The sequence below is a fragment of the Schistocerca cancellata genome, chromosome 6 (assembly GCF_023864275.1).
Source record: "Schistocerca cancellata isolate TAMUIC-IGC-003103 chromosome 6, iqSchCanc2.1, whole genome shotgun sequence".
Taxonomy (NCBI): Eukaryota; Metazoa; Arthropoda; class Insecta; order Orthoptera; family Acrididae; genus Schistocerca; species Schistocerca cancellata.
Window position 1 is genome coordinate 346,777,750 of NC_064631.1, and position 25,578 is coordinate 346,803,327.

Genomic DNA, 25,578 nt, shown 5'->3' on the forward strand with positions numbered 1-25,578 from the left:
TTCTCCGGGACCCATCTCGCTGGAGCACACCCCCAGGTCCACGACACCTATGGATACTGCTCCGGAGTTTTCACCCATCATCTCGTCCAGGAGGCACGTTCCACGCACAAGCTTCCGTCCTGGACATTTTCGACCATATTCTCGTGTTTCTCCGCAGGATCTTCTCGGGGTCTCCCAAGAGGCCATGGATGTCTCCGCACTGTCCGTGTCTCCAAGGAAGTGTGTCTTTTTTTTTTTCAGGGGGGGGGAAAAGTGTTGTGACAGTGCCACGAGATTTAAAAGTGCCGCTACGTCAGTACGCAAACACAGCGATAGAGGCGCTCCGCAGCTCGGCTGAGCGCGGGAGTGCCACCTAGCTATGAACGGCGCCGGCCGCATGTCACGGCACGGCATTTGAGTGACAGATACGGAGTTGGTAGCATGAAACCCACTATTGTTTCTACGTTTGTATATCCACGCAATTTATTAGTGGATTAAAGGTTATAACAACTTTAGTCATTTTCCCTGTTGTTAGTTGTGGCTCTTGCCCCAGGAGCTATGTGATTCTCTGACCTGGGGCAGTGATTCATGGAGTATGCGCAAACACTCCCCTGCAGTTACTGCCAATTGCTTTGTTAATGCATCGTCCCATTTTGAAAACATGCATAGCTCCACCAGATTACTTGACACATTGAAATATGGAGATTGTTCAACATTGAAGTTCCAGTTTCAGAACACTGTAGAAAGAGAACCACTGCTGAGAATGACATCAAATTTGAAAAAATATTGTTGATGTAGGGGGAACCGTCATAGAACAAACAAACAAAATTAATGAAAATTTGACCAACAGATGTCACAGTGAGCATCAGGAGATGTACACCAACAGACATGCAGCATATCACCCAGCATGGTTGTCTTCATGAAGGATTGTGCACTGCACACTGCAAGAAAAGCTCTGTTACAAAAATGGTGACTGTGTGCCAGTAGCCCTGCAGTAGTTTCGGACACTCAAGGACATGAAAAAAGACATTGGCCTGATGTCTGCTAGTAGGAGAAAATGATTACAAAATTTGATACGACAGGTTCTTTTGAAGTGCATTATGGCAGAGGGAGGAACGCAGTTGGTGTTTCATTTGCCGAAGATGAGGTGACTGCATTTCAGGAGGGATTGAGGAATGTTGTGCAAACATGCAGTGCATGGGGAGTTGCCCAAAAATTGGACATGCCTGTGAGTACACTGCATAAAATCCTACAAAACCTCCTACATTGTTATCCATACAAAATCATCTTTATCTGTGGTACTGATTTAGACCAAAGCAGTGAATTAAAGTATGTACCAGTGCCAAAATTCAGACCCGGGTCTCCAGCTTACTGGACAGATATACTAACTGTTATGCCACAATGGCACTGCGGCTACCGTAGCTGCATGAAATGCCCTAGTACGTCTCTCTCTCTCTGATACATAGTCCATCTCATGCTTGAGCCCATTAATGTCCTTCTTCTAAACTTGCATCAGTATCACCAAGACTCTGCAGTATTATCGCAGATAAAGGTGAAACTCAGTATGTCTCAAGACCATCAGCTGTATATGACAAATAATAAAAATCTCCCTTGTTCTGGAATTGTTTGCTGCTGACGTGCCAGCAAGTCAGATGTTCACTCGAAGCTCTTGCTCAAAGTGGATAGTGAATGGCCATGGAAAATTCTGTGAGCAGACAAAGCCCATTCTCGTAGCCAAGGACATGTCAATAAGCAGAATTGGAGAATATGAGTGGAAGAATGTTCACGTGCGCATCAACTAGTACCACTTCAATCTTCCAGGGCGACACTGTAGTGCAGGTTGAAGGCAGTGTTTATCATAGGGAGGTTTTTTTTTTAAAAAAAAAAAAAAAAAAAAAAAAAAAAAAAGGAGGGGGTGGGGGGGGGAGATAAGACCTGTTCCTGATAACCACTATGAGTCATCTGCGCACTGGGATCATTCTTAGGCAATATGACTGTCTTCTGCACATTGTGCAGCCAGTGAAGTGGTTGCTTGCAGAGACGTTTCAGAAATTCTAGAATTATCAGCCATGCCATTCGTATCACCAGATCATAATCCGTGTGACTTCTGGCAGTGGGGTCATCTGAAAGATGATGTGTTCAGTGCACCTGAGACACTCTGATCTAATGCGGAAAATGCTGTTTCGTGAGTTCAGCTTGTGGCAAAAAATGATGGGCAGCGTATTGAACATGTCTTGTGCTAGCCTCATGACAATTAGAAACAAGTGTTGCTTTTTATGTAGATTTTGGACTTAGGACAATTAAAAACTGATGTCATTTTGCTTTTTATGCAATTTTTGGTCCCAGAACAATTAAAAACTAATGTATTTTGCTTTTTATGTGGTTTTTGGCCTGAGTGCAATTAAAATCCAATTTTTTCCATCCAGTATGGTATGAACTAGCTGTGATGAATGGGGTTACCTAACTAACAGTGCCACAACTATTGACTATGGAACTTGAGCAGTCATGCACAGTGAACAGTGCAGACGGTGTAATGTGCAACTCAAGTCATAGCCATCACATTGCGATTCATCTGTCATTTGTAACTGATGCCATTTATGGTAAGATGCTTACAGTGCCATCTTTGGTAAATTTCTGAATTTTTGTTTGTTGCATGATGTTTCCTCTGCGTCAATAATATGCTGTTCACATTTGACATTGTTCTGTGCTGTGGATCGCTTTCTATAGCATTTTTCAACTATAACTTAAATTATAGACATCCTGTATACCAAAAGCAGTCATAAAAGTTGAGCTTGTCATTTTTTATGTAGTTTCTGGCTTGCTCCTTGTGGTCGAAGCTGAGTAAGAACACTTCATGGAGTAAGAACACTTCATGAAATCTGTCACCTGGCATAACTTTTAAAGTATTTACCTTTCCCTTTTAATCTGGTCGCCGTAGTGGTTCTCTTAAAGTAGAGGTTCTGCTAATCAGTGCCTCTGATTCAAATAAAATGGCTCTGAGCACTATGGGACTCAACATCTTAGGTCATAAGTCCCCTAGAACTTAGAACTACTTAAACCTAACTAACCTAAGGACATCACAGACACCCATGCCCGAGGCAGGATTCGAACCTGCGACCGTAGCAGTCCCGCGGTTCCGGACTGCAGCGCCAGAACCGCTAGACCACCGCGGCCGGCTTCAGTGCCTCTGAAATCCCATGTATAGCAAAGAAAAGGCTTTGACTTCTTTGTGTTCTGCAGCTGTTGGAGCAAAAGAAGATAACATCTACCCAGAATGAGATTTTCACTCTGCAGCGGAGTGTGCGCTGATATGAAACTTCCTGGCAGATTAAAACTGTGTGCCCGACCGAGACTCGAACTCGGGACCTTTGCCTTTCGCGGGCAAGTGCTCTAGCAACTGAGCTACCGAAGCACGACTCACGCCCGGTACTCACAGCTTTACTTCTGCCAGTACCTCGTCTCCTACCTTCCAAACTTTACAGAAGCTCTCCTGCGAACCTTGCAGAACTAGCACTCCTGAAAGAAAGGATATTGCGGAGACATGGCTTAGCCACAGCCTGGGGGATGTTTCCAGAATGAGATTTTCACTCTGCAGCGGAGTGTGCGCTGATATGAAACTTCCTGGCAGATTAAAACTGTGTGCCCGACCGAGACTCGAACTCGGGACCTTTGCCTTTCGCAAGAGCACTTGCCCGCGAAAGGCAAAGGTCCCGAGTTAGAGTCTCGGTCGGGCACACAGTTTTAATCTGCCAGGAAGTTTTAACATCTACCCATATCACGAAAATGCACATCCAGCACTTTTACAAACATATATTTCCTATACCGATAGTCAGTGTGACTTGTGAATTTGAGTAGAACACAACGTTACATATGCCTCGAAGGCTTAACATGACAAACCAGATTGCTATATATTTCATTTGTCGCAAAATCGTATTTTCTTTTGTTTTCATTCTTGAGAAGTGTGGTTGTTCTTTGATGGTCAAGCCACCGGCAAAGCCGTGATGCCAAAACGTAAAAGGCCTTGCACACAGCAGGGAAGCCTTTTATTTGTCGCTACCTTTTGCCGTTTTCTCATATCCCACACCTCCCATTTAATGCCTTCACATATGAAAACAAACACTCACACACAGTATATGTTTCGCAACTTACTTCCTACTTATTAATTCTCTGTCACGATCATCTTTCCTTGTACTACACATGGAGTTTGAAATGTCTGTTGCCTAAACAACATGCTCTCTTACATATTTTACAATGTTACATTGCTTTATAATTCACAAGAATCTCTTGCTGGCTAGGCAGATGTAGGACTACACATCACTGTTCTGTAATGATTTGTAACACATGTTTTGCTTCACATAAATACATCTGTGTCCATCATGAGTCTTTGTTGTGCTCCATTGAAATAATTTAAATTTTGACATTCATATGTCTTTAAGTAGGACAATATTTTTCAGAATCTTGATACATCTTTCCCTTAACACCCAAGGAAAAGTGTCTTTGTTTCTGAAATGTTGAATGCCAGTCTCTGCTTGTTGATATTATTGTTACCTTCATTGTGATTTGTACATTTAGTATGATTTTTCAGTGTGTGTTGCTAAATTGGAATGCATTGTCTTCAAATAGGAAATGTGAGGTCAGTAAATAATTATGTATCTGAAGAGACAGTTGAAAATTTGTGCAAGTTTAAGATGTAAATCTGCTTCTTGTGAGTAGTTCCTCGCACTTTAGGCCATCCAAATGGCATACCTTCTGTTCTCTCTGTCTCACTTGATTTTGCTTTTTGTGTGTATGAATAACAATAAATTTTATGCTATTGCAGGTATTTGTTGTCACCCATGCTAAAGAACACATATTACTGTTAACATTCCACAAATGATTGCAGTTTATGCATGTCAAGGCACGAACAGGGATTGTTTTGTTGATGATTCCAAGTAATAGTTACGGTACGTGCACGGTGCTTTCTGCTTAAAGAAATCTTACATCCTGCAAATTATATCTCAAGTTTGCTCATGCAGAACATGTCAAGTAGCACCTCCATCAGTGATGACAACTCGCAACAAATGGAATAGAAATTCAGTAACTTGCTATAACATAATGCTTGCATTAGCTATGGCATTCACAGCGAAGTGCTCAGAACGCTTCTGAATGCTCATTGGCTGTTGGAGGATGCATGATGTAGATGTACTGAACAAGCCTATAAACAACTTCTATTGTTCATGACCCCATCTATAGCATATTAAAGAATATGTGTTAGTCTTTTGATGATGTTAATATGGCAGTTTGACAATTAAATGTCTGCTTTAGTAATTATGCTGATACCTGACACGTCTTAGCATTAAATTTTGTTTTGTTTTGTTTACAGGCATTGAATATTGCTTTTGAAAAGTTCGGCTACTCCATGGAAGGAAAAAAGAATGGAGGACAGGTCAGAAGTGAACTTCTTAGTAAATATCGTGAATTACCCAAAAAATATAATAAAATAATAAATTTTGGACAAAGACTGTGGATAGCAATGGCAAGAGGAGAAAACACAGAGGCCAACATAGATGCATTATATGAAATTGCAGACACTGTAGAAGAGCTGTGGCGTGGAGATACATTGCTTCTTCAAGGCTATCCTATGCTAACTCAATTGAATGTAGGAGTAGTTTACCTTCTCAGTCGTATTTTTGATATGGTGAGTTTTGTTAAATATTACTTCAAAAACCAAACAAGTAATTGTGTTCTTTTTGATAATTCTGCTGGATGTTCTGTATTTATTACAATATCAATTACAACTCCTAGAGGGGGAAGGGGGGGGGGGGGGGAGAGAGAGAGAGAGAGAGAGAGAGAGAGAGAGAGAGAGAGAGTGGGGCCATTATGCATGTAGCATAACAATAAGCCACAGTGGGGTGGACCCTGCATCCAGAAAATATTTCTAGCTATGTGGCACAGGTGTAGCATCCATAAAGTCATGAGACATTCTAGAACATTTCAGTTGTGGACATTCTTTCATTAAATATTCCACAGTCAGTTCATGAGCTCTACCAAGTGAGAGAATTGCAAAGTCCATTCTCATAGTTTGAGTCCTTGCATGTGGAACGACCTGCCCTTTTCATCAGTTCTGCCTAGTTCTCAAAATTTTATAGTTTAGCTGAGAAATATGTGAAATCTTATTGATAAATTGATTTGTGTTGGGTGCAGTGCTTCATCACTGTTGAAATTCTTTCTCATACCCTACCATATTTGACTCCAGGACTTACTGGATTCGTGGACTTAAACTGGTTCAGTGGGAGTTCATGAAGGATTTTGAGGCCCCATCAATGGTTGGAATCATTTAGTTCCTCTAGTTGTCATATCATAGTTTCCTGTTATTCAGTTTCGAGGGCGGTGGTGGTGGATAGAATAATGTGCATATAAACGAAACAATGTGTCAGATAAATTTGCATCAGGATTCTAGTTTCTATGTTTTACATACAAACTGAATGTGCTGTTTGTGTCTTTTCCTCATTATCTTTCATTGACTGGATTGAAACTTTTGAGTATTGTGATACATTGTGTGTTTTCCAATGTCTGTGAGTGCTGTGCAATATCTGTACTATAACCTCAGTTGCTGTCTACATTTGTGCTTTGTACAAAATTTGTCAGTAGTACCTGCATTTAGACAGTCATCTTCATTTGGACAGTTATTATCCCTCTAATTAGAGTTTTATTTTTGTGAATTTTTAGAAGCTTATGATCATCATCCATAAAATTTTTTGTAACAAATAGATGGTTGTGAACATTACATTTTTGTTATGTAAACTTTGGCAGCGATATCTTGTTTGAAAAATCATTTTCTGCTTAATTTCAGTGTAGCTACCTCATGTAATTATTGTAACACTCCCATCTTTTCTTTTTCTGTATGTTGACCAATTTGTTCTGTGGAAGGGTTCGATAGTCTATAATCACGATGTAAACAGGCCTCATATGAAGTACAGTGTAGCTGTGTAAGATTGTGTTCTATGAATAACTGTCACATCAGTTCTAGTAGGTGTCCTGTTTCAAATGTGGTATATATTTTCTGCATTTGTGGTTCACTTCTGCTATTTTTTAACAAGCTACAAGAGTGTGTTAGTGAATATAACCTTGACGAAACAAAAGTATGGGACACAAAGTTGAGACTATTTCAGGAAATAAGTAAATTTTATCCTAGGGTTTTTCTCTTGTAATAACACTTACCTCTTTCCTGGGCATTTCAGTTCTTGAACAGGACCTGTCATCCTCATAGCATTAAAGATTTTGAAATAAAAAGAAAATAATTGAGCTTAATGTAAAGTTGGGTCCTACTTATTTACTTTTCAGAAAAAAGAAAAAAAATTGCACCACCATTATGCAGCCCTCTGTGAATGAATGTTCTTGTTAAAGGGCAGCGGTTCAAATATATGATGAATAATGGTGCCCCTAAGGGAAATGTTGCCAATGGCCCTGCTGCAGTGGTAACTCAGGTTCCCCTCAGTTCACTGAAGTTAAGCACTGTCGGGCTTGGCTATCAGTTGGATGGATCACTGTGTGGGTCTGTTGAGCGCTGTTGACAAGCGGGATGCACTCAGACTTTGTGAGGCCAATTGAAAAGCTGCTTGGTACAGAAGTGGCGGCTCCAATCACAAAAACTTACAATGGCCGTGGGAGCAGTGTGCCTAGCACATGCCTCTCCATGTCTGCATCCCATGATGCCTATTGGCTGGCGATGACATGGCAATCGGTTGGTACTGTTGGTCCTTCTGAGGCATTTCAGACAGAGTTAGTTAGGGAAATAATAGCAAGGGATAGGAAGGATCATCTTGTGCACACAATATGTATGCCTTGGGGGCTCAGTCAGCATGATGAAGTGGCTGTTGTTCCAAAGTTACCATAGATACCACTTGATATGATACTTGGTACTAAGTTATTCCCTGATGTTCTGATGACGTGCCATGCCCAATATACACAAATAAAAAGTTTTAACAAGTAGACTCCTGTTATAAGCTATGTAAAGTGGTGATAAAGGTGTGTTCAGTTGTTTATGTGAGGGTCACAGGCCTCCTGTAGGGCGTTACATCACAGGGTAAACAATTATGTACTTCCTGAAGAAGGGCAGCATTCTTTTCAGTAGTTGCAGGGGCAGCAGTCTGAATGATTGGCTGATCCAGTTTAGTAACACTAGCCAATGTGTCCATTTTGTGTTGGTACTACAAACAGCTGAAATCACGGGTAACTACAGCCACTATATTTTGCAGGAACATACAGCGCTACTGTATGTATAGTGATTATGGCACCCGCTTAGGTAGAATATTCCTGACAGAAGATGGCTTCCCATTCAGATGTCCAGGTGAGAACTGCTGAGGAGGATATTGTCATCACAGAAACAAATTTAGCATTCTACACGTCAGAGCATTGAATAACAATCTGTTATTTGGACAGATATGTTAAAGAATTTAGAAGTATAAATGATAGATTGAAGTTAGATATATAGTAGGATTTAGTGCAGTGTGGTGGCAGTAAGAACAAGATTTCAGATCTGGTGAGCACATGATTATCTACAGACAATCAAATAGGGGTAATGCTGGAGTAGATCTAATAATGAATAAGAAAATAGGAATGCGGGCAAACTGCTAAGAACAGCAGACTGATCACACATTATTGTAGCCAACACAGAAACAAAGCCAACACCCACCACAATAGTACAAGTTTATATCCCTAGCAATGAAGAGACTAAAGGAAAATATTTTAAGGTAAAAGAAATCTAATTGTTTCATTAAGGGAGATGAAAATTTGTGTGTAGTTGGTGGACTGGAATTCAATAGTAGGAAAAGGAAGAAAAGCAAAAATAGTAAGAGAACATAGACAGGGAGAAAGAAATGAAAGGGAAACCCACATGGTAGAATTTCGCACAGGGCACAATTTAATCATTGCAAACACTCTTTTTAAAAGCTATTAAAGGAAGTTCTGTATGTGGATGAGACCTGGAAATATTGTAATGTTACAAATAGATTATATAATGTTAAGACAGATTTTGAGCTGCAAAACATTGCCGAGGGCAGATTTGGACACTGTTGAGAGCTGTGGACACTGTGATTGTGAGCTGCAATTTAAAACTGCAGAAATTATAAAAAGTTGGAAATTAAGAATACAGGATCTTGATAAGTTGAAATAATCTGAAGTTATTGATAGTTTCATAGGGATCATTGGGAGAATGATTTACATAGCTATAATAAAACATTGGCACAGTTACAGATTTGTGTATGATACCCTTTCCATACAATCTAGTTGTTACATAATGCCAGAGCGTAAAATCCGTACTGCTGCATTCAGCTATACCCGAATAGTCGTTCTGACAATCAGGCTTGGCAACAAACAAACAGCAGACGAGACAAACAGCAAGGCAAAGGCAAGTAAATACAATCTGAGGCCATACTCTAGTCCAAGTCACTAAGCCTAGTGCTGTCATGCCATCTCTCTCTCTCTCTCTCTCTCTCTCTCTCTCTCTCTCTCTCTCCTCCCCCCTCTCCCCCCCACCTCCCTCCCCCTCCCTCCCTCCTTCTAAACAACAAGCAACACCTGTCTCTGTCTTAAGTACTGTCTTGCAAAGACTCCCATCAATATGTTATTGCAGTTAATGTTAAAAAGTCTGGCTGAAGCAATTATTGTCTGCTGGACAAACCACTATATTTCAAAATATTTCCCAGGTAGGGCTTGATATGCCATGTATGCACTGCTATGAACGTTCGGGTTTCAGCTTCCAACAGGAGGTGTGTTGTTGCATCAGTTACACAGGAAATCAGACTGCTGCCTCTGTTTGCAACTACTTCACTAGTCTTATTAGGGGGCCTGTGGAAAAATAAGACGATACTGTCACCGAATGTAAATGGAAGTCCATTTCAGAACATAGCAGATGCATATAGTAGTATGGCAAAATGTCCCTGTACAAGAAAAAGTCATTGTGGAATATGTGCCAGTTGTTGTCAGTCAACTTGTAGAAAGCATGTGGCACTTTTCTGGTGGGTACCAGGCGTTTATAATTCAACTGTTGATCTTCCAAGTGTTGCCGTGTGGGCTGCATATATCACAGGACAGTGAAACAGCTTAGGTATGTTCATTACTCAGTGCGCTCATGGAGTAGACTGGAAAAAAAAGAAGTTCCACTTTCTGCCAACAGGTGAAAATATGATGCTGCCAGTGTCAGAATGTGGTGTGGGTGCAGGAAAAGGGAAGGAATATCAAACATATAATAATGGTCAATCTGGCATTTTTATTAGGGTATGGTTATGAGCTAGACCGTGTATTCAGTATGGTCTCTCTGACTCAGCAACCTGCTGCATCTGCAACACGGCATTGTCTACAGTTGCTTGCAGTATATCTGCCATAATAAGAGTGATATGTCATAGTATTCTATTCTTCAGACCAGGAAGAGTCCTGATAGACACAATCTTTCAAATTTCCCCACAACCAGAAGTTACATGGATTTAGGCCTGGAGGTTATGGAAGGCCATGCATCTTAAAATTGCCTATTGATGTTGCGATCATTACTGAAGGTTTCTCGAAGCAAATCTTTCACCTGTCAAGCGACACATAGCTTCGCCCCATCTTGCATGACAATAGTGACGTAGACACAGTTGGGTTCCTCCAAAACTGGAATCACATGTTGCACGGGGAGGTCCTTGTAACACGCAAATTTCACTGTGCACCGAACGGGCACAGGAGGTGTTATCTACTTCGAGAAAAACAGACTGAGAATGAAGGAGCTTATGAAACCACACCATACAGTCATATGCTGAGTGCAGTGGATGTTCCTGCACAACAGGTAGTGGAGTAGAATCACATATGCAACAATTCTATGCATTCATGGCACTGTGCAGAGTAAAATGTGCCTCTTCTGTCCAGAGAATATGCCTTGGTCACATGTCATTCGTTTCCATATGTGCTAAAAAGCAGCGGGCAAAGTCATGGTGTTGTAGCCAATCTTGGGGCTTCATTTGTTGCAAATTTTGAATCTCATAGGAATACCAGTGTAAAACGCATGATAAAACATCTAGAACTATTGACTAGGAGGGAGAGAACTCCTGTGACACAGCTCAAGCACTGGTTGCAGAATTTGAGTCATCTGCTGCATGATCAGCTGTAGCTACAGCAACTTTATCAACTGCCATGGGAACGGGCTACCTCCCTGTCCTGCTGCCCCAGCTAATTCACTTGTTTCTTTAAATTTCTTGATCATGTTCTGTAGCCCATTTATGGACAACGGGCTTCTTAAAAAGCTTTATATGTGGGCATTATGACACCACTATTGCTGCCATTTTCATAGTTAATCTCCGAATGAGATATAGGTTTTCTGTTTGTAGATCTGAAAAGCTTTCTTTCTCTTAGAAGACCAGTTGTATGTTTTAGTGTGAGGGGTTATTTAAGGGGGAACGTTAGCTCTGTATGGAATGAAATAACTTTGCCCAGTAGCAATTGAAACTCCCTCAATTTTTTTGTGTGCAGCAAATTACTGATTACAGTTGAATGCTACTGAGTGGCCGTTATGTTCATTTAGTTAAGAATGCAAGTTAAGTACTCTATGACTTCTTTAAAAAGTGTGCATTTCTGCAGATTATGCTTTAGATTTGTATCTTGAAAATGCTGGAATAATGAATGTAAATTTTGTAGGTGTTCTTATTGCATGAACTTCTCACAAACCAAAAATAATGTTTATAATATAACTGGTTTCCAAAATTAAAGCAGCAAACGAAAATTTTGCAAGGTTGCATTTATTTTGCCACAAAACATTATAAACAGGTGATGTAAAATAGAAACAGTATAAAGAATACGGAACATAATCAACTGCAACACACGTAACAGTAGACAAAGATGTTCTTTGTTGTTTTCCAACTTGATAGATTTGCACACACATCCTGACAACTGGTTAAAGTGCTCAGTATGGGGTGTGACAATGATGGGACGTGTTGTGAATGATGTCATCAATCTCACGTTGAGGCAATAAAGCCCATTCTTTCTGCAGAGCTGCTCTCAAGTCTTGAAGAGTAGTTGGTGGATGCTGACATGATGCAACCCATCTCCTTACAGCATCCCAGACATGGTCTATGGGAATTCATATCATGAGAGTGAACAGGCCATGTCGTGCTACAATATCTTCCATTTCCAGGAAAGCATCAACCACCCATGCTCTATGAAGTCGAGCATTTATCGTCCATCAATACGATGTTTTGGCCCACATCACCTTGCAACAACTGTGCATGAGGTCCCAAGATCTCACAGTACCTGACAGCAGTTAAATCTTACTGATTCACCTGTACAGATTCATGAAGAGATGTTCAAGTTGTCTACAGAATCCCTGCCCTCACCATTAGGGATCCTCCTCAATATCAGTCTCTTTCCGCAATGTTTTGGTCTCAAAATCGTGTTCCTCATGCCCTCCAGATATGAATCTGTCGAGAATCACTCTCCAGACCAAATTGGGATACATCTGTGAGAAGAGCGTTGGCGCACCGTTCGACCATCCAGGTGGCATGTTGACAGCTCCACTCTAGACATTCCCTTCTCTGAAGATGTGCCAGAGGTAAACGAGCAGCAGGTCTCCAACAATAAACGCCACTCCGCTGAAGCCTTCTGTACACTGTTTGCCCCAATACAACACATCCTGTGGATGCCACTGGTCAGATGCCAGTTGCATTGCAGTAGTAAGGCAGTAGTGTCATGTCCTTACATCCAAATAACAGTCCACTCTTTCTGATGTAAGATGTGGTCGGCCCTGTCCTGGTCTCTGAGATACAGTTTTGGTCTCCATTCAATTTTGCAAGCAACTTTTAGCCTCTGAATAGGATATTGATCAATGATATATCATGTGTTGAGAATAGATTTTATATCTTCACAGAGACCCATATGTGTGATTGATTATTAATGTTACTCTCTCCCAAATACTAGAAGTGATGGGTCTGATCATCCATAAAGCTTTAACTCCCCTTTAATTCCCTCCTTCAGTGTTTGTGGTACCTGGCGGGCTGTTTAAAAATTTGGAATTGCAGACATGTGTGTATCACAATGCTGATTACGCACCCAAAACAATGATATAAATATAGGAATGAGAGGCTTTTTTTCCTAAGGTTTAAATCAAGTTGATAAAGTGTGTGTGTGTGTGTGTGTGTGTGTGTGTGTGTGTGTGTTTAGAGTATCTAAGGAGATGTATTGAAATGCAAAAAATTGATTTTCCAAACCTAGATGTTGATGGTTCACTGTTGTAATGGAACATTTCATAAGCAGAAAAATAATAAAGAAACAATTCAGTTATGGATGTGGCTAAAGAAATGAAAAATTTGAGACAACGGTAGAAAAACTTATTTATTCGTGTAGGTGTTAGAGAGGAGGTCAAAAAATGAGGAGAATGGAACTGAAAGATAATAGCATTATGAGAATACAGACTGGTTTTTGAACAACTGCTGCTTTAATGGTATGGAGTTGGTGTTCTGTTATCAAGATGGTGTGGATGCACCTCACACACGTGCTCTGGCCCTGAACAGCTGTCATGGAGGACAGGAAGCCAACAGCAAGATGCTAACAGTTGAGTAGTACTCAACCAATTATGGTGGTTGGAAATGAACTGTGGCTGCCCAGTGGATGCTAAATCATTTGAGGATTTGGCCACACAATGGCTGTCCAATTACAAGAGTCACTGGCTCAGTCAATGTTTCTGTGGACTGCACAATGGCTGTCTAGTTACAGTGCTTGCCAGCATGATGCCGTGGTGCCTGATTGGGCTCATATAAAAAGTACCTCTATGACTGTTTGGCTGCTGCCAACAGCAGCATCACATAGCGAGGTTTATACAATGCTAGCTTGATGCCCTGCATATTGGGTTGTTTCAAGGCCATCATAATACGGATAATGGCCAGTGCTCTAGTGATGTCATTAGCTGTGAAGAAACACCCATAACGGGCACTGAAAGTGTGTCAAGCCAGGTCATAACACTCCATCCTCTTTCGAAAAATTTGGTCCACAAATTCTGCATCCTGGCTTGTCCCAAAGACTGTTTACATGTGCTGTGAACAGAGACAAGGTTAGTTGTTACATTTATATACTTAGGCACCAGATTTTATTATTGTCCAAACATCTTATATCTATTGCAGTTATTTACATGGAATATTTACATTGATTTACAAGGTGTTTTTTTCCACTGTATACAAACTCTAGGGACAGATCAATGAGAAGATACGGAACAAAAAAGTTATAATGAACTTAAGTCTGGAAATGCATGGTTTCCATGCTAGAGACCATATATTCAATCATTTATTGTCACAGAGACTGTGATCTAATATGCCCTGTACCATGCAGCCACAGTTCCAGTGTTTGTTGAAACTGGTTTCCCTGTGCCTCAGCGCACGCGTGTATGCGCCATAGCATGCTCTGTCTCACACATTCACTTTGGCCAGGCTGCATCCATACAGTGTCTGAGGCAGCATGAATGTGCAGCTCCAGTGTCTCCACATTTGGAATGGGCTCTGCAGACATGATACTTTTGAGATGACCCCATTACCAGAAATCACACAAGTTGAGATCTCATGAAAGAGAAGGCCATGCGACTGGACCCTCTCATCCAATCCATCAACTAGGGAAGACACAATTGAGACCTGTGCAGATGTTAATGGCGAAGTGGGCTGGAGCATCATTGTGTAGCAGCCACATAACCCTTCGAATCATCAATGGCACTTCTTCCAGCAGGAGAGGCAAAATCACCCACAAGAAACGCTGATAGTTATGCCTGTTAGGCGACATGGAAGAAAAACTGGTCCCAAAATATGGTTGCTAATTATTCTGGGCCACACATTCCAGCTGCACCGATGCTGATGATTCGCTGTCACCTTAACACAGGGGTTCTGCATACTATCCCATAGGTAACTGTTGTGGAAATTGAAGATAACCACTATGCATAAAGAGGGCCTCATCTATGAATAGGCTGGATGAAACAAGTCCCAGGATCGTGGTTGACTTGTGAAGAAACCAGTGACAAAACTGCTTCCAATGTGGAAAGTCTGTCACTAGTAAGCCATGCACATGCTGTAAGTGACAAGGGTAGCAAAAACTGTCATGGAGAAAGTTCCACACAGTTGTCTCACTTACTCTGTACTGGTGGGCCAACTGCCTGGTACTGACACGGTGGTCACCTTCCACAGTGTTAATCACACTTCCCTCCAAGTGTTGATGTCTGAACATTTCAGGTACATCCTTCTTGATTGCCTGCTTCCTGAAATGACCCTATCTCAGACAAATAGTGAAACATTATTGCAAACATTCAATGCTGCAGTTGTTGTTGGTGGGGCTAGATCTCCTGATACAACGTTGCTTCCTGCCACTCGTTGCCATTTACCTTTCCATAAGGAATACCATGTTGGCAAGCTCTCAATTCAAATATGGAGCCATTGTGTACAATACTGTATTACTTCCACTACAAGGTGAGTCAGCAAGACAAATGAATCGGACACAACATTACCAGTTATTATGGCAGGAGAGGGCACTGGGGCAGGACGTATAAGGAACAGTGTGATGCTCTAGGAGGAAACCATGCATACTGTAACTGTGGCTGTGTGGTAGAGCACTTATTAGACTGCAGTCTCTGTAACAATATATGATTGAATAAATTGTGTCTAGCATGCATCTTTTTTTTGTTCTGTGTCCTCCTATCGATCAATCCCTAGAGTTTGACCACGGTGGAAAAAATCACCCTGTATAGTCCACTCACTGCTTCATTCATTCGTACCGATACTTTTATGAGTGCTGATGTTGCTTTAGCCCTGTAGGCAAAAGGAGGGTGAGAATGAGGTAGGGATGACTTCTGTTTATGGCAGAAGTAAGCTGCACCTGCAATGAGTAGGTCTCAGGAGGTAGTTGACAAAGAACTTCCCAGCATGATTTTTTGGTGCTAGTAGTTCTTGAAATATAGGTGCATATGGTGAAATAATTGTTCCATGCTGGTTTGGTTATTCTAAGAAATAATTTATTGTTCCAGGGAAACAAGAAAAGTAGAATCTAGGATGATATTTACAGGTAGGGAGGTCAGGTTTTTGGTGGGCAAGATTTAAAAGGAAAGATCAGGCAGCTAGAGTAGGGAGTATGTGATGTTCAGTGTAATGGCCCCCTATTATGGCCAAAATTTGCTGTTAGTATCTTCTCACATCTATAGTAGCCTGCCTTGTGAACTCAATGCATATGGAGGGGCATGTGTAGCTGCAGGGAGACTGCTTAATTTGGCATGCCATTCTTCCTCTCTTTCCACTGCACTCCTCCCTTCCATTGCGGCTGCTGGGAGTGAGAACAGAGCTTCCAAGGGATCTCTAAAAGGTTGAATAGATGCCACATGTACCAGGTTGGTTCCAAGTGAAAGCTGTGGTTTTATACTAACCGGAAATACCATTTTCGGTAACTCCTAGAAACCAAGATGTCACATGAAATTTCCCTTCTAGGTGTGTATGACCTATTCTATCTGATCAAAAGTATCCAGACATGTATATTTAATTCATAATTGACCTCTAAATGTCATGAGAGATGTAATGACAAGTAGAAAAGGAGGTGGGCAGTATTGTGTTGTTAGTAAAGAAGCTGTAACAGCAGAATGGGTCAGTCAGTATATAGCTCAGGACTTCGAATGTGGACTAATCATTGGATGTCACATGAGTAATGAATCCATCATGGACATTTCTGCCCTTCTAAAACTGTGTTGACTATTGGTGATGTGATCATAAACTGGAAGTATGAAGGAATAACCGCATCTAAACCAAGACAACACATACCTCATATAGTGATAAACGAGGACCGTCGAGCATTGTGAAGAGGGATTATAAAAAATTGCAAGAAATCAGTGGAAGGAATCTCTCAAGAGTTCCAGAGTGCTGCCAACAATACAGTTAGCACAATTACTGTGCACAGGGAGTTAAAAAGCACAAGGTACAATCACCAAGCAGCTCCTCAGAATCCAAAAATTTCTCCAGTCAGTGCTGTGTGACACTTGAAGGTCTGTAAGGAGCAATGCTACCAGATAATGGATGATTGGAAATGAGTGTGTTGCAGTAGTGAATCTGTGAAAGGATTGTTTGTACCAGCATGACGATGCACCTTATTGTAAAGCAGCATGTGCTGTGGGGCAATGGTCTATGGACAATAACATTCTTGAAATGAACTTGCCTGAGTCCCAATCTGAACCCAATGGAGCACTTCTGGGATGAATTAGAACGTTGATTTTGCTGTAGACCCCAGCGTCCAACATAATTACCTTTTCTGGTGTCAGCTATTCAGGAAGAATGGACTACCATTCTTCCATGGACTTTCAGATACCTCATTGAAAGTGTTCCCAGCAGAGTTCAAGCTGTGATAAAGGTGAAGGGTGGACATGCCCCATATTAATGTCCATTAATAGATGTCCATATACTTTAGATCAAATAGTGTACTTGAAAATTTGTTATTGTGACTTTTATTTGCAGCAACCCTTTCTTATGTTCTAGTCCTTTAGTGATTGCCTTCTGAACCTAGCACCACACAGCTTTTAACCTCTTTGCAAATAAATTGACAGCAGACATATCGTCCCCAGGATGTGGTTTGATTAACTCATAAGCAAAGGTATTTTTTGCACTTATATGACCTCAAAGGACGAAAGCCACATGCTTTCATGCATCTTGGAGTTGTATGCAAGTACTGGCAACAAGGCATCTCAGTCATTGTGATGGCTGTTGGTATAATGATGTAGTATCTCAATTATTTTTCAATGCACCCACTCTGTTCTTCTATTGGCTGGTGGATGTAATAAAGTTTTTCTTAACTTCCAGATTCACAGGAGGTGGCACAACTGCTTCATTAGTTCTGACGTGAAATTAATGTCTAGATACTCTTGGGGCCCTGAATTTTAATGCCCAAACGTTAACTGTGACTTGTGCCACTGTTATGGCATGCTGGTCCAGAATAGCAATCATTGATAGAAAATTATCAATAATGGTCAAGCCAATGATTTTCGACTGGGGTTTGCCCAAAGGGTCCAGAATAATCATGTCAGTCATTTGGAAGGTTGACTAGTCTCTGGTAGGTTGTGCAAGGGTACTCACTAAAGACTAAGTTTTTCTCTTTGGATGCAAGATTCGCAGATTGGCAAGTAGTACTCTACATCTCACTTGCAGGTCCAGTGTTCAACCATACCACAGCTTGCTATCCTCGAAGTTCTGCCAAGAATCATAAGTTTATCTCAGAACTTCGGTGCATAAACTCACTGGTACGACTATTCATTGCACATGTCTGATTTGCTTATAGTAACACTTTGGCAGTGAAGAACTGTATCGGCTTTGTGAATTTCTGACAGTCTGGGTCAGCATCTGTGCTTTTTGCCATTCATCTGAGAAATACTACCACACACTATTGGACACACTTTTCGGCTCAGGCTCTCAGCATTATTGTGAGTTTTCCTGGGACATTGTACAACTTCAAACTCAAATCCACTAAGACAATGCCCATGAAGTCAGATACTAAAGGCTCATAGCCATTTTAATGCTGTGTGTTCAGTCACTAGTTTGAAAAGTCTGCCATACAAGTAGCAACTGAAATATGTGATGCCTTAAATGAGGCTCAGTACCTCTTTTTTTCTGTAGTAATAGTTTCTCTGTGGCATGTTTGATGGCCTAGAAGCATGAGTTAACAGCTGCTTTGTTCCAAATACTTCTTGACTTAATGTGCACACTAAGGCATGGTTGCTAGCTTTGCATGACAATCTGAATTATTGTATTCTGGAAAAGCTAGGATGAGGTCAGTAGGCCATAATTCCTTCAACCACACAAAGGCTCTTCTTCACAATTCGATGCCCAGTGAATCTTCTTCAGAGGAGGTGGATACGTCTTAATATTTTGGCGTAAATGTTTGATAATATTTACTCAAACCTAAAAAGAACTGCAGCCCCTTCTTTATATTAGGTGTACTCCATAAGTTGTATGGGATAGAGATCTGTTTATTCACCATCCTGGCTAATAATGTGACCTAAATAAAGCACTTCCTTAAGGACGAAATTTCATATCTCCCAACTCGGCGTTAACTGTGCTGCTCTTACTCAGCTAAAGACTTCCTGTGACCACATTAGATTCTGCTGTATGTCCTGGGAAACATGAAAATATCTAACAATTGCTGGAATGCACTGATGCTCTTTTCATTCCAAATGGCATTTGGCAGTATTGTTAATGACCAGATGGAACTGTAAACAGGGTCTTGGGACAATCCTTCATTGCTATTTCCAGCTACTGGTACCCACTTCTCAAATTCATAGTTTAAAATATTAACATTACCCTGGGTTATCCAAAGTTTCTGGAACATTCAGCATTGTGTAAGCATCCATGACTGTGTGCTAAGTTAATAATATATGATCACAACAAAAACAGTGTGCCTTTCTCCTACCTGCAGTTTTATTGGGTACAATTACTGCTGGTGCTTCCTGTTGTAACCGCGACAGGAATGGTTGTGGGGTGGCCGCTAACGAAAAGGCGGCGGGACCGAACAGGAGCGCCTGCAAACAAACAAGATGGACAAATGAGAATGGAAGGACAAGCAGCACGACGACAGACAACAGAGCAAGACACAAAGATCAACAACAAAGTATTAAGCAACAGGGTCACAAGAGATAACCTCACGAAAGCAAAACAACATCCACTTGTAAACGGGACATAAGCACACGCAACGCAAACACGATGTCTGTAAGTGAGATATCAACCAACTGAACGCGAATACCAGACTGCCTTGCCGAGTGAGAGGCTGCCACCTAAATACACAACAGGGTATGTTGCTATTGGCTGCTGGGACCACATGCTCCACGGTGGCGCCCTCACATTAGACTCGGGGCCAGGAACACGTGCAGCCACGGCTTATGGCGTGACTGCTCCAGAGACCTCTAGTGGTCATAGAGTTCCATGTCGTCTGGTGCGGTTTTGAAACCTGTAGTGCTTGGTACCAGATCCCTCCTCCCTGAAACTTGCGCGTAGGGGTGAAATCGCCCGGATGGTGATGCAGTGGTAGAAGACCCAGGCTCGGCAACTGCTGTTGTCAGGGAGGAAGGGACGTCTGAGATGTCCATTGCAGCCGACCCAGAGGCCAGGGCGTCGGAGGGAGCCTCCGATCCACCTGGGGGCGGGGAGGGCCGGCGGCAGACTTGCAGGGAGGCAGCAACTGGGGGCAGTGGCGGCGACTCGAGGACCACGTCTATACCCGAAGGAGGTGGCGGCGGGAGACCCGTGGGAGTACGCGGGTGGAGCTGATTATGATATTGGTGCTCCAACCCTTTCGACATCTGCACTGATGCCACACGCTGCCCATGGGCCGCAACAACCATGGTCGGCATGCAACCCACCTTGCTCTCGTACACGCAGGCCCACACAGGTGCCCCGGGGGATGTAACACTGAGAGGGCTGGGAGGGGGGTTGGGAGGGTGACGGCATCAGCAAATGGAGCAGGGTCCGCGGCTGTCGTCCATGGAGGAGCTCCACCGGTTTAAGTCCATCAATTGGCGTGGTGCAATATGCGCTCAAGAACAGGGTGAGGGCCAATGTGGTTGGAAATGTTTCGACTGCCTTTGTCAACTGTTGTTTAAATGTGCGGACAAGCCTCTCCACTGCGCCATTGGAGGAAGGTGTGGAGAGGCGGGCTATGGGTATGTTTGATACCGTTGGCCTGACAGAAGTCATGGAAGGGGGATGTCATGAATTGGGGGCCATTATCGGAGACCAATGTATGAGGCAGGTCCTCAATGGTGAGAACCTTGGCCAGGGCCATGAGTGTGGCCTCTGTTGGTGGTGGATGCCTTGCGGATGACATATGGGTATTTGGAGTAGGCATCAACAACAAGTAACCACATGGACCCCAAAAACGGGCCTGCAGAATCAAGATGGATGCGATCCCAGGGCCGGGGAGCACAGGCCAGGGTGCAAATGACTGGGGGGGGGGGGGGGGGGGAGCCTTGCCTGGTGACGCGCACATACAGTGCACCCGCAGACCAGGCAGTCAATATCGCCATCGATGCTGGGCCAATACACATGCCAGCAAGACAGACAGAACTTTCATGCGGGACATACCCAGTGCCCGTGGTGTAACAAACTGAGCATGTGATGTCGAAAATCTGGAGTGATGACCAACCGATGGGCATCCAACTCCGTGGCCAACAGGACATCATCGACCACAGAGAGCCTGTGGGACAGGTGGCGCCAGGGGCTGAAGTCAGACCACATCTGACGAGTAATATAGGAGGGCCAACAGTGGAAAACATAGCAGGGAACCTACCGCAAGAGAGGGTCTCGATGTGTAGCCATGGCAGTGTGAGCAACCACAAGAGGCAGACTGTCTGGCGCATATCAACGGGCGGAATCAATGTGAAAGCAGAGGACCTCCTGTTGGTCAAACACAGGATTGGGGCCTGCTGGGAGACATGACAAAGCGTCTGTGTTAGCGTGGTGGGTGGTGGGCTTATACCGGATGGTGTAAGTGTAATTCCATAAAAATAACGCCCAGCGCTGGAGGCGTTGAGCAATCCACTCCGGAAGGTGAAAGTGGGGTCTGGCCCGAAAGAGATAGATGTGAAATTTTTGGATGGCGAATACTATCGCCAGGGCCTTCTTTTCAATCTGGGAGTAGTTCCGTTGTGCTGGGGTTAACGTTTTAGATGCATAAGCGATGGGCTGTTCTGAGCCATCGGTATTCCAATGTGCGAGGTCTGCCCCAATGTCGTATGCTGACACATCAGCCACCACAACCCGGGGACGGTCCGGAGAGAAGGGAGTAAGGCAAGGGGCGGACTTTAGCATCATCTTTAAATGGAGAAAAGCCTGGTCACAGACAGGAGTCCAATCAAAAGGCACCCCTTTGTGACACAGGTGATTGAGGGGTTGAGCAATGGAGGCAGCTTGGGGTAACAGCTTTAAGTAATAAGTAACCTTGCCCAAAAACACCTCGAGTTCAGATAAGTCCTGGTCGAGGAAGGGCCTCAATGACCGCAACATTGCGATCTGAAGGTCGAATGCCATCTTTGCTAAGCCAGTGGCCTGAGTATTCCACTTCTGATTGAAAAAATCAACACTTGTCCAGCCGACAGTGTAAACCTGCAGATTGCACAGAGTGAAATAAGGCGCTGAGGTTGTGCAAATGTCCCTGGCAGGAACACCCAGTGACCAAGATGTCATCCAGATAATTCATGCAGGCTGGGATAGGCTGCGTAAGCTGCTCCAGGAGCCGCTGGAAAATTGCTGGCACCTAAGAGACTCCAAATGGAAGGCACTTGTTTAATCAGAAAGGTGTGTGATAACCATGATGTTCTGGAAATCAGCATCTAAGGGCGGAACCCGCAGTGACGCATCGATCGCTGCCACTTGCGGCCATGCCATGAGACACTCGTTACACTGGTGTGCCTCAGCCAAGTCGATCTTAGAAAAGTGTCTACTAACGACTGAGCATTGACGGTAGTGCCGAAGTCCCCACACAGTTGAAGGGACCAATTGGGTTTCTCTGTGACCACCAATGGTGTCGCCCAAGCACTGTATGTCACAGGCTCTAGGAAACCAACAGCCTGGAGCCGATCCAGTTCCTGTTTGACTGCTGGCCGTGAGGCCATGGAATGGGTCTGGCCCAGAAAAAGTGAGGCTGCGCATCCGGCCGAAGTGAGATGTGCACCTGAAAATGTGAAGCACACCCGTGATCCACTGCAAACAATGATGCAAAAGCCAAGCACAGATCGTCTAAGTCATGAAAAGGAACAGCCAAGGAAATGACCCTAACTTCAGGAAATTGAAAAGCCAAACAGTTGAAGCGCATCCAGGCCCAAAATATTCAAAGCTGACGGATGATCGATGACAAATACAGTAAGGAGCCGGGGAACATGTTTGTATGTCGCCTGGATGATGATTCCCACGAAGGGGAATGGAACCGTCACCGTAGGCAACAAAATGCCGAGAGGGGGGTGACAGCACAGGGGAGCCCAGGCGGGTATATGTCACAATATTAATCAGGAAAACCGTGGCCCCAGTGTCTACCTGAAAACTGACATCCTTAGTAAAAAAGCGGAGTGTGAGGAATAGCTTCCATGCTGATGGGTCCTCCAGCGGGACGACCGATTGCAGAGCATGTACTGTATCCTGAGGCAGGACGGGAGCTAGTCAAGCGACTACAACAGACAGACCAGATGTGGCCCTCCTCCTCACATAGTGTGCACGTTTTCCAGCGGTGGGGGCAATCAGCTCGAGAGTGTGTGGTAAAGCACTGTGGGCAAGATGGGAGCGGGCCGTGCAAGCAGCTATGAGGGGCAACCGGAGGCTCTGAAGCCATAGAGATGTTGGACAAAGAGGAGTCCCAGCAGCGCTTGCCTCTGTTGGCTGTGCCACGTCTACGTCATGAGGGTGGAACCCACAGAGACGAATTGATCGCTGCCACTTGTGGCCACGCGATGAGACACTCTTTAGCCGCCTGAGCAATTCCAAATGAGTGGGCAATGCGGAGAATCTCTTCCAGTGAGGGATTCAGTGCCACAGTGCGGACCTCAGGATCGGGAGCCAACTGAACCACCACATCCTGGATCAGGGAGTCCGCACACGAAGCCTTACACTGCTGATTGGTGCATGTAAAATCGCATTGACGGCTGAGAACCTGCAAGTCCGTGACCCAGGAACAATAGATTTGACCAGGCTGTTTATGGCACTGATGGAACTCCAGCCAAGATACGACCACATGGAAGCGCTGTGAATAATAGTTTGTCAGCAAAAGGCGTATCTCCTGGAAAGAGAGAGCAACAGGATCGGACAAGGGTGACAACTTGCGGAGAAGAAAGAATGTGTCTGGGGAGGCCCAAGACAAAAACAACGACCGCTACAAGGGGTCATCCATGACTTGAAAATCCGTGAAATGTTGTTTCAGCCAATGTGAGTTTGTTTCCCAGTCTTGTTCAGTGTCATTAAATGGTGGTAATGACAGCAGATGTGGGAAAGCATCGGACACCTGATGACTTGGAAGCTTTTGTGGTAATGCGTCCCGGGCATCGGCTTTGGCCATTAACACCCGCATCGACTTTTGTAAGATGTCTAACTGGAGCTGCTGCTGCTGCTGCATAGCAGCTGCTGTTGTTCCAGAAGACAGACCATCTTAGCCTCCATGCAAAACAACGTCCACTCATAAACAGGATGTAAGCATATGCAACATAAACACGATATCTGTAAGCGAGATATCAACCGACTCAACGCAAATACCAGATTGCTTCACTGTGTGAGAGGCTGCCACCTAATACACGCTATTGGCCGCTGGGACCATGTGCTCGACAGTGGCGCCCTCACATTAGACAATGGGGCCAGGAGCACACGCAGCCACGGCTTACGGCGCGACTGCTGCAGAGACCTCTAGGGGTCATCAAGTTCCATGCTGTCTGGCACGGATTAGAAACCTGCGGAGCTCAGTACCAGACTTCCCAAGGTTTTACTTCTGTAATCTTATCATGGTACTGATGGTTATAAAGTTTTCCATCACCTGTTGAAGGTGATGCAGAACTCTGTATGGTTTCTCTCCTCTGTGGCAATCCTTCACAGTGTTACCAGTGTTGTTGGCAATGGAGTTGTGTTACCAGAGTTGCTGGCAATGGAGTGGGAGGTTTAAACAATTCTGCATGTTCTTCCAACAATGATTCCATTTCTTCCCATTAACTTTCCTCTAAATGCATCACTTTGTGCCACAATGCAGCTGAATTGTAAGACTGTTCTGGCTTAGAATACTTCCTATTCCAAATCTTCCTTGTCCAGAACCTGTAAGTTGTGTTGAATCGTACTGTTGATACAACCACAGGAGATTTTACTCAGCATCACCCTCGACTGTTTATAGTGTACTGAGAAAACCCCTATGAGAGGAGAACACTGAGACAATAATAATGATTAGTGACAGGAATACACAGATTTATTGATGAATACTCAACTTTATACAGATCGGTTCAGGCAGCAGATCCTAAAATACATTACTGTTCCAGAAGCTAAGGCTGCATTGTAAAGAGTTCTTGTTCCACGAGAGTGTTCACTGAAGACAGTCTGGTATTGACTCACTAGAAGCAGACAATGTGGTGTGAAGTACGCAAGTAGAAGGCAGTCTTCATGGTAATTGAGCTGACTTGCATGGATCAGGAACTGGGACTGATGCCAGTGATAGGCTCCTGTCCATGACTCAGCTTTCAGCCTGAGCCCCTATGGGAAAACCTGGCAGAGTGCTGGGAGGTCACACACTTATATCCAGGACTGGAGTCTCGAACGCTGGAGGACCCCCCCCTCGGAGAGGGAGATGGCAGGGCACTTAAGCATTGGCCATGGTGACATGGGCTGCCATGATGATGGCATCAGGGGTGAGGGCACTTCCACTTCCATGGGAAGCGCCTCGGGCTGAGGCACCATCTGGTCTGTGGTGGGCGGCCATGACCCTGGCTCCTAGCTGTGTTCTGAAAAATGAAATGCAGTGGCAAGACCACAGAATCATAGAGAGCAAAGCTAGTTCTGGTGTCTTTTGAGCAGCGACCCTAAAAGGTTAAGTAACCAAAAACATGTTATGTCCAAGGACACTTAAAATGGTCCCCTGTTACCATCA

General features: G+C 43.6%; 1 protein-coding gene across 5 annotated transcripts in view; it reads left to right on the forward strand.

The window, feature by feature from the left end:
- The window catches only part of LOC126190657 (cap-specific mRNA (nucleoside-2'-O-)-methyltransferase 2), a 306,338-nt gene that overhangs the window by 225,492 nt on the left and 55,268 nt on the right, over positions 1–25,578 (forward strand). For all 5 annotated transcript variants that reach the window (XM_049931092.1, XM_049931088.1, XM_049931090.1 and 2 more), the window contains one exon: positions 5,342–5,656. In XM_049931092.1, the coding sequence (XP_049787049.1) occupies positions 5,342–5,656 (315 nt within the window). The remainder of the gene's footprint in view (positions 1–5,341; positions 5,657–25,578) is intronic.